The sequence below is a fragment of the Numida meleagris genome, chromosome 1 (assembly GCF_002078875.1).
Source record: "Numida meleagris isolate 19003 breed g44 Domestic line chromosome 1, NumMel1.0, whole genome shotgun sequence".
NCBI lineage: Eukaryota > Metazoa > Chordata > Aves > Galliformes > Numididae > Numida > Numida meleagris.
In genome coordinates, this window is record NC_034409.1 from 52067085 (window position 1) to 52077424 (window position 10340).

The following is a 10340-nucleotide window of genomic DNA, read 5'->3' on the forward strand; positions in this document are numbered from 1 at the left end:
CCCGCCAATTAAAAATAAAGCCCAGTGCCTGCATTTTCTCTGCTGTATGAAATGATTTCCTCTGCACTGCCCAAGGGCACTCCTGCCAGGCTCCTTCCTCAGCGCGGTGTGAGAAGGGCTGAAACCATGGCTGGAGGGAAGGCTTTACCCAGAGGTGTGGTGGATACCCATCCCTGGAGACATCTAAGGTCAGCCTGGAAGGGCTCTGTGCACCCTGATCAAGCTATAGGTATCCCTCTTCACCGCAGGGGAATTGGACTAAGTGGCCTTTAAGTGTCCCTTCCAACTCAAATAATTCCTGCAAAGTATCTGTTCCTACAGAAGAACAGCATTCATAACCCCCAAACAGAGTGGGCACAGCAGGAGGGTGGAGGCTGTATGCCCCTCTTTGGTGAGTGGAGTGGATGAATGATGTCCGTTAACTCTGTACTGCTGGTATTGTTGGTGGGAGACTGGAGGCTGGTATTTGACATGCTGCCTACATCCAACCCTTCTGCATGCTCCAGCTGGGCTGGCTCACCTCAACAGCCTTGTCCCTGCACCAAGAAGCAGGAAAAATTTTTAGAGCACAAGCGCTTACACGTGGCTTGAATTATTTATCCCTCCTGTGATAAGGAAGGGAGGAAACAAATAAAAAAGTGTTTTGTTTTGTTTTGTTTTTAGTTTTGTTGTGGGGCTAGTATCCATTTTCGTTGCTTCATGCATTCTGTGTACATGATTTCCAGGCAGCTGAAAATCGTTGGCTTTGGCTGTGCTTGGGGCTTGCCTTTGTTTACACTAGGAGTTCTAAGCCAATCGCAATAGCAGCCGTATGTTTCCCAGCCTCCCTCCCCTTCCCCTTCTGCCTCTCCTCTGCTGCCTTCCCCCACGTCCCTGGCTGTGATTACATTGCATAACAGAGCCCGGATACCCTTCTGCATACCCCTGATATAAGATTATGTGTCATGAGGGTTCCCTTCTCAAAGGCATATCAGCACGGCAGGAGGTCCCATTCCTCCCTTGTGAGCACCTCCTACAATTCTATCATTTACCCATCTCCCTCTTCTCATGACACCTCATCGTCTACGTTCTTATTGCAAAGATCCCCCCCCAGCTGATGCCTCTTCTTGTCTCCTGTGTGCTTTCTTTTCCAGATTCCAGTGACAGATGGATCTCTCTCATGTGCACTTGCTCTTTCCCTCTCTGTATTTTTGTTTTCAACATGTTTGATCTGAAGCTCTGAAGCTTCTCAGAGGGAACCCGGGAGAAAAGGAAAAGAAGGAGGAGGAACTGAAGGGAGCGTGAGCGACAGAGGAGGCAGCCTTGCCTTATTCTTCCAACTCACACCGTGGATGGGCGGGGGAAGACCCAAGGGGGGAGGGTTTGGGTTTATTTTGGGGTGGGTTTGGTGTGGGTGGCAAGGTGGGTGGGAAGACATTAGAAAAGGTGAGAAAGTTGCTCGTGAACATCGAAGAAGATTCGTTTTCCTCCGTCTGAACTTCTGTTTAGAAAAGAAGCACAAGGTAGTTCTCTCCCATACCGTTCATCCTTGGTAACAGTTGTTGGGTGTGCTGGAAGCAAACTGCATGCATTCTCTCTGCTCCATGCTCCTGGCTTGACCCAGAGGGCAAGAAGAAATGATGGTGATGGCACCCAATAGGACTGGGGTGCTCATGCACTTCCATTGCTAAGCCCCTAGTTATTGCCCCTTTCACTTTCCTCTGCCCCTTACTTTCCTTTTGCTGTGGTCCTGGGATTTGTATTTTTTCTTTCTTTCTTTCTTCCTTTCTTTTTTTTTATTTACTTTTTACCTTTTTTTTGGTCTGATGAAGGCACCACTGAAGGCCATGATGTGCCTGGGGTTTTGGGCAGCTGCCCTGCTCTGCTTGTTTTCCCCTGGCACCGTGCGAGGTGACTGCTGGCTGATTGAGGGGGACAAAGGCTATGTGTGGCTGGCCATCTGCAGCCAGAACCAGCCCCCATATGAAACCATCCCCCAGCACATCAACAGCACGGTGCATGACTTGCGTTTGAACGAGAATAAGCTCAAAGTGGTGCTGTACTCCTCCCTCAACCGCTTCGGCAACTTGACTGATCTGAACCTGACCAAGAACGAGATCTCTTATATTGAGGATGGGGCTTTCATGGGCCAGACAAACCTCCAGGTCTTACAGCTGGGCTACAACAAACTTACGAACCTGACAGAGGGCATGTTGAGGGGCATGGCCCGGCTCCAGTTTCTATTTGTGCAGCACAACCTGATTGAGCTGGTCACACCTACTGCCTTCTCTGAGTGTCCCAGCCTGATTAGCATTGACCTGTCGTCAAACCGTCTCAGCCGTCTGGAAGGGAACACTTTCACCAGCTTGAGCAATCTTATGGTGTGTGAGCTGGCAGGCAACCCCTTCAACTGTGACTGTAGCCTCTACAGCTTTCTTAACTGGTTGGCGCTCTTCAACAATGTAACCAAGAACTATGACCGGCTCCAGTGTGAAACTCCACGAGAGTTTGCTGGGTACCCGCTCCTGGTACCTCGGCCTCACCACAACCGCAATGCCATCACCATCTTCCAGTCTATGTGCAGAGGTGGCACCATCCCCTCTCTCTCCAGGGTCAACCCCACTCCTTATACGCCTGACTCCCAGAGAGACTTGGATGAGGGCTCAGCCATCAGTCCTGGGGACTTCCTCTCTGTCAAGCCTCCAGCTTCCTCCACTACTGACTCCTCCTTCAGTCCCAGCATCAAGCTCCATGATGTCACCATCACTTCAGCCATCCTGATGGTAACCATCCCCATGCCCTACAGTAAGATGTATGTGCTGGTTCAGTACAACAACAGCTATGTTTCTGACATTGCAACACTGAAGAGCAAGAAGGAATATGTCACTGTCAACAAACTGAAAGCCCACACTGATTACACTTTCTGTGTGGCCTCCATCCGCAACAACAGACGCTATAACCACACTTGCTTGACCTTTGCAACCAGAAGCAAAGGCAGGGAGGACCCTATTTCCAGTACTTCCACCACCACGCACTACATCATGACCACCCTGGGTTGTCTCTTCGGGATGGTCATTGTCCTGGGGGTGGTATACTACTGCCTGCGAAAGCGAAGGATGCAGGAGGAGAAACAGAAGTCCCTCAATGTAAAAAAGACAATCCTAGAAATGCGCTATGGATCAGATATTGATACCAGTACCATGGTCCATCCTTCCCAGAAACTGGGTGAGCCACCAGTCATCCCTGTCTCACGGATGTCCTCTATCCCTTCCATGATTGGGGAGAAGTTGCCCCCACCAAAGTCAATGGAGACTGGGATGGAGACCCCCAAAGTCACCACAAAAGGGAATTACATTGAGGTGCGGACTGGTGGTGGGGATGGGCTGGAACGGACCCCACGGGATGAGGACTTGAGGGAGCTTGACAATGGGCAAGGCTCAGCTGCTGAGATCTCTACTATTGCCAAGGAGGTAGACAAAGTCAACCAGATCATCAACAACTGCATTGATGCCCTCAAGCTGGACACAGCCTCTTTCCTGGGTGGTGGGACTGGCGTTGACTCAGACATGGCCTTTGAGTGCCAGTCCATACCTGCCAGTTCCTCGGGTGGGCTAGAGCGGCCTAGCTTTCTTTCCCCACCCTACAAGGAAAGCTCCCACCACCCTTTGCAGCGCCAGCTCAGCGCTGATGCTGCCGTGGCCAGAAAGACCTGCAGTGTTTCCTCTAGTGGCTCCATCAAGAGCGCCAAGGTTTTCAGCTTGGATGTGCCTGACCACCCACCACTGAGCAAATCTGACTCCAAATACATTGAGAAGGGCAGCCCACTCAACAGCCCTTTGGATCGTCTTCCCTTGGTGTCCCCGGGCGCCATCCACCACTTGGAGGTCAAGCCTTCCTACCACTGCAGTGAGCATCGACACTCCTTCCCGGCCCTGTACTACGAGGAAAGTGCAGACACCTTGAGCCAGCGGGTGTCATTCCTCAAGCCGCTCTCCCGCTCGAAGCGAGACTCCACATACTCCCAGCTCTCCCCTAGACACTACTTCTCGGGTTACTCCTCCAGCCCTGAGTACTCATCGGAGAGCACCCACAAGATCTGGGAGCGATTCCGGCCTTACAAGAAGCACCACAGGGAGGAGGTTTACATGGCGGCTGGGCATGCCCTGCGGAAGAAAGTTCAGTTTGCCAAGGATGAGGATCTGCATGACATCCTGGATTACTGGAAAGGAGTCTCTGCTCAGCAGAAGCTGTGACTCTTCCTTACTCTTTCCAAGAAAACAATACAAAACAAGACCCCCTTCCCCAACAACCAGAAAAAAAAAAAAATGCCACTTGACTGTGAAAAATAAACCAACAACAAAATACTCCGACAAATACAAAACTGACAGAATGGTTTCTTAAAGTTTACAACAACAACAGAAAACTCTCTCACACACACACACAGACACACAGACACACACACAAGCCGAATTGTCTCTACTGTGTTACGGGGACCATTGTTCTGCCTGCAGATGGTTGGGAGGAGAGTCCTGCTCTGACACTGTGGTAACAGCACTGGAGTGTGGGTGGGTGGGACTGGCCTGGGAGGAGGTGGCAGCGGTGACAGGGATGGACACTGACTGGGAATGGAACTCAGCTGAGAATTACTGCTCTTTCTGTTTCTCTTGCTGATTGAAAGCTGATTTTTCTTTTTGGTGGGAGGGGAGGACTTTGGTTTAGAAAGCTTCTCTGCCCACTTGATACATCTACTTTTCCAAATCTTTCATCACACTAGTTTTCCCCCATTTCCTTTGGCAGTGGAAGCTTTTCTCTCTCACCTCTCCCCTTCCAAGACAGGTAGGATTTGTTGGAAGAAGCTCTCTCCTTTTCCTTTTCCTCTTCCTATCCATCTCTGTTAGGGGTCCCTTGCACTTTTAAAATAAATACTGCATGAACTTCCATCCTCCTTGGAAAAAGGAGAGTGTGAAAGACAGAAGGAGGAAGATCTGACACACAACAGACTCTGTGCCTGTGCAGCTCTCCCCACTTCCCTTCTCTCACCATGCTGGTGATGAACACCAGTGATTCTGGAGTGACAGGCCTGCTCAGAGCCCATCACTGAGGGGGTACGGCTGTGCTCTTCTGCACATCACGTCAGTTCCTCAAGAAATGGGGGACAAGGAGGTAAGAAGGCATAGCCTCTCAGAGGTGTAAAGAGTTCTTATCTCCCCATGAGTGTCACAGGTCACAGGTCCTTCCCATCACACAAACCCATGACCTGGTCAGTAGGTTTGGTATGTTCTTCTGTCCCTCTTACTATAAAAAAGGGACCTGGAGAGGAGCTAAGCAGAACAACTTCTGCATGAAGCTTCTGCAGCTCTTCCCAAGTGACTTGCATCATGTTGGGAGTGGGGTAGAAGAGAATCAGCCATTCTCCTTTCCTTACCCAGGAGGGTTAGAGTAGGTGTATGTGAAGAATAACATTTCTGATGTTCAGAAATATACCCCTCACTGAGTTGACAGAAAAGCCACAAAGTTTCTTCCACTTGAATAGCCCATGGACACATCAGCATGGACAGGAGACAGCCTAGCGTGGAGTAAGGAGCACAGAAGAAATGTGAGAGCGGGTTTGGGACTAGTCCAGTAAGAACTGATCCAGGAGAAGCTCCCTTTGTGTGCATCTCATGCTGGGATAGAGGAGGTACCAGCCTCTGGATAGCAATGTTCCTCTGAATACCTGGAGGCCCTCATGAGAGTCATGGCAACTTACCACCTCCTAAGTCCTCCACCTCCTCACAGTTAGCTGTGACAGACTTGAATTCTTCAACTTCCTGGCAAAAAATGAGTTTCCTTTACTAGGTCCCTGTCTCTGACCCTTGAAGAGTAGATCTGCCACAGAGTTAGGAATGAGCCTATTGCCCTGTCTGCTTCATCCTGTTAATGAGCAGCCCAACAAAGCACAATCTTGGCACTCTTTCCCCTGCATTCTCCTTGTCAGGCAGGGATAGCTGCCTGCTGAGTGCATCTTTAGGCAGCACATTGGGCCTCCCCTCCATGAGCTGCACATCCCAACTGTTCTCGACAACTGTTCACTCCTATCAGGATGAGAGTGAGGGCCTGCGTTGCGCTGGCCTTTCCCAAGTGCCTATTTCCTTTCTGAGGCACTCTTCAGAACCCTCAATATGTCTGGGGGCCCTGGGAGAAGGATAAGGGTTTAGGACCTTCTCTGGGAGGTATTCATGTGCTGCCCACAGACAACCAGCCCATTTCTGGCAGGTAGTTGCACTTCCAGCTGTGGCAGCTGATTTCAGTGCTACAGGTGACATAGCTTCATCTTCTGAAAGTGAGGAGCAGCAGTAGGCAGAGACAGGTGCGCAAAAATCATTGGGGATACCCAAGGTCTAAGCCTGTGAAAATCCTTGGGGTCCCTTCCTTGTAGGGATGCTGATGGCAACAATCCTAAGACGGCTCTGAATCCTGTTGCCTCAGCCTCCTTCACTGTCAGCCACACCTCCTCATAGTCAGAGCATAATTTTGCCTTGAGTCCAGAAGTATTCATGGAGTTGACTCCACTCTGTAAGAGCCAGAGAAACCCAGAAGGGGTAAGTGTGTTTGTATGTGTTCAGAATGATGAAATACATCTCTGCTGCCAGGTGTTCCTCCATGCTGGGACAATACAGCAAACCAAGACAGTTCAATGCTGTGAGAGGAGCACAGGCACAGCAGAGACCTCTCCAGCTATCACACAGAGCAGGCCCAGCAGTCTTCCAGCATGGTAATGAACCAAGCAGGAAAGGCTAATGACTGGGGCGCAGAATTGGATAGGAAAAAGAGGATGACAGACACAGGGGGATGGAGTCCTGTTCCTCTCCCCACCTCTTCCCTCCCTGTGCTTCTCCTCTGCTGTATGGTCTTGTAATGAGTTCTGCTCAGTCTATAGTTTCAGGGGGAAGCCTTAAACTGCAATGGTTTCTGCTCTCTCCCCATATCACCCCAGCAAGGTAGAAAGGAAAGGTCAGGAATACAACTGTCATCAGGCCCTTCTTTTGCCTGTGGTGAGGGTAAGGCTGGGTAGGGCGGGAAAAGCCATTTCTCTCCCCACTGTATCCCCCACTCCAAGCCAGTGGGTGAAGTTTGCACAAGATGGACTGTTCTGTGGGAGGAAGAGGGCAAGGAAGGGGAACAAAGTGTACCGCCTTCCTTCTTCCTCCCTTCTTCCTTGTCCTGCTCCCTTCCCAGGGATGAGGGCTTGCAAAGTGATGCCAGCCCTTTTGGAGGAAGGCAGATTTAACGTTCTATTTGCATGATGATTTTACTGTATTTTTCTGAGCAAAAATCTGTTGTGTATGTGCCAGTTTGTTGGAATTTAACCTCCTCCCCAAAGTCTCTCCCATCCTCATCCCCATTTTTCCTGCTCCTTTCCATCATCCCTGATATGATTTTATGAGAGACTCCTACGAGTGTGAGAGGGCACGCACCCCAAAGAGAGTCCAACTTAATCAAATCAACAAAAATCTTCCACTCCTCTTTCCAGTGTCCACTCCCCTTGCCCCAAATGTGGTCTCTTAGCTGCTTTTCAGGGTTGTGCGTGTGAAGGGGAATGTGTTATAAGCCAAAGTCCTGCTCTTTCTTGTGGTCATCATTTCTCCTAATTATTTAGAAATAGGAGAGAGGCCCATCCAGACAGATCTCATAAGAGAAATGGTTACTACTATCCCCCTGCCCTGGTTTCACCTTCCCCAGATCTACAGGCAAGGCCATTCCTGGAGGATCCAGGAGTGCCTCATCTGCAGGGAAATCTGATACAGGAAAAGCATGATGTGGAGCTGGTTGCAATCACTAGAAGACCTCCCATCACCTTCCTCTCATTGATTGCAGATGGCTCTGCATTAGGCCTATCCTATCCCTTTCCTGTGGGTGGCTCTAGCAGAGGGTAGGGCATGATGACACCTGTAAGACCTTCATGGTGGAAAAAGGCCCCAAGTGAATGCCCAAAACTTCTAAGCCCCCTACAGCTTGGTTTTGGTGAGAGCTATTCATCCTTGCCTTCTCCCAGGGCAAAGTAGATCCATGGGGGCAGAACAAGGACTAGCCCCCTTCACACGTTATTTCTGTGCTGGTGACTACTGACAGGGAACAATGCGGGTTTCATTCACATCATTGGAAAGAGTGGAGAGTGTGAAATGAGAGGGAGTTCTGATTTGCCCTCTCCTCAAGAATAGGCACAGGGGGAGCTGGGTTGGATTCCTGCATCCAGAAGAGTGAAAGCAAGACCCTAGGTATGATGTTGGTGTTCCTGTGGGGCAGAGCCCTACACCACACCTGTAGGTGATGGCTGCCCCCAGCTCATGCTCCAGTGCCACATTCCCACTCCCCACTCTTCCATGCTGAATAAATCCCTCCTGAGGCAGGTGTGAAATATTCATGACTGACAAATGAAGATTTATGTTGGGCTGAGGAGGCCTCGGTGTGTTTGCAATGCTAATCAGCCTGCCTTCCTGGAGGAGGTTCTGCCAGGCAGGCTTGGGGGAAGGAGGGGGAGATATGCAGGGGGGAAGCAGAAAAGGGAGGTGAGGAAGGGAGAGGAGGGGCAGGGATGAGGATGGTCTGCACTGGAGAGATGGGGAGGGGGCAAGGAGGAAGCAGGTAGAGGGAGATGTAGAGGGACAGATCTGGAAGGAAGAGGAGAAAAGATGGGAAGAAGAGGGAAAAAGATGGCTGTGCAGGAAAAGAATGGGATAGAAAGGGTGAAAGGGCTGAGTGCAGGGGTGGAGGATCCCTGAGAAGAAGTGGGGAATAGGCAGCAGTGGCTGAAGAGAAAAGCTGGACAGGCTTCATGATGAGCTGTGGCCCCTCTCCATAGGGCAGAGCTCAGCACTACAGGGCAGGCAGCTGCCATGTGGGCAGGAGCTGGAGGCCGGGCCCAGAAAGCACATTTGCCATGTTTCTTGCTGACCAGAAAGCTCAACTGCATCTGGAAGCACACACGGCCTCTGGGAACCTGGAGAACATCCTCTTCCACCTCTACCACCTCCTTCAGCTGCGTGCAAGAGGAGCCTCGTGGAGCTGTATCCTCTTGCTGGAGCCAGCCTGCTGAACGTCCCACCACCTGAGCGGACTCAGGGTGGCTTTGAGTGGGAAGGACACTGAATGCCACCCTTTACTGGGCCCTGGGGCTCTCCTATAGGTCTGGAGGAGCCTGCCCCACTTCAGCTGCCCCCTGAAGGCAGATGTCTTGGGGTGTCCCCAAGGGGCAGATGGGATATTTGTTGTCTCCCCTCCCACACACACATGCATCCCGTCCCTCCAGCCGGTTTGGCCTTGTACTATGAGGGGCTCTCTTGGTCTGCCTCCCCTTTTCTTCTCCTGCCTCGAGCCACAGGGAGCTGTCTCTATACCTCTCCCCATGAGGGCAGCTCTCAACCCATCCCTCTTCAACCCTTCTCCTCTTTCCCCATCTCACGGGTCCCCCTCCGTCTGCCCCATCCCCACGCATTTGGCTTGGCCTTTGCCTCTCTGTTACCACCACCGCCACTGTGAGGCCTTGCTCTTCGGTGGCCCGCTCCCACTGCCCATTGTCCCCTGTTCTCGGGGAGAAGGGGCTGGCTGGGTCAGGCGAGGTCTGCCAGGGCTGGTACTGCTGGTCCATCCACAAGCACAGCACTTGGGGTGAGGGGGTGGGAAGGGGTGGGCGGCTGCCAGGAAAAGAGCTGGGGGGTTTCCCCTTGAATGTAAAGAAGGGCCTCGGAGGCAGCTGCTGGGACTGGCTCCTTGTGTCCTCTTCAGTGTTCCTCTTTCCATAACAGCCCTGTGACCCCCCTGGTTGTGTATGGACACGTTTGAGTTGGAGTTATGTTGTTTTCTTCTGTTCTTTCTTTCCTTTTTTTCTTTTCTTTTCTTTTGGATTTCTCTTTCTTTTCTATCTCTCTTTCTCTCTCTCTCCTTTTTTTTTTTTTTTTTTAATTTTTCTGTTTTGAAAATGAATGGCACGAAATCATTTTTTCCTCAACTCGGAGATTCCTGTATGGAGAAAATCAATTTCTATATTTGCAATAAATTTCTTATTTAAAAAAAAAAACAGAAAAAACAACAAAAAACCCAAAAAAAAACAACAAACAAAAAAGTGAAAAGCTGCTTCTGAGTCTATTTGTCTCGGCCTTGTTTTGCACAAGAGGTGATATAGAACGGGAGGGAAAAGGGGGAAACCAGAAGAGCTGGGTGAGATAGTAGAAGAAGGATTCTGGATTCTCCCAGGGAATCAATGGCCATCTGCTCGTCACTAACACACTGTTTCTCTTCCCTTATATATCGCCTTATTCATACAATCATGGAGTCATTTGGGTTGGAAGGAATCCTTAAAGGCCATGTGGTCCAACTCCCCT

At 50.6% G+C, this 10340-nt stretch overlaps 1 protein-coding gene across 2 annotated transcripts in view; it reads left to right on the plus strand.

Annotated features, from left to right (window-relative positions):
- ELFN2 (extracellular leucine rich repeat and fibronectin type III domain containing 2) overlaps positions 1-10043 on the plus strand; it is a 55734-nt gene extending 45691 nt beyond the window's left edge. For both annotated transcript variants that reach the window (XM_021385671.1, XM_021385663.1), the window contains one exon: positions 1134-10043. In XM_021385671.1, the coding sequence (XP_021241346.1) occupies positions 1806-4232 (2427 nt within the window). In that variant the 5' untranslated portion in view covers positions 1134-1805 and the 3' untranslated portion in view covers positions 4233-10043. The remainder of the gene's footprint in view (positions 1-1133) is intronic.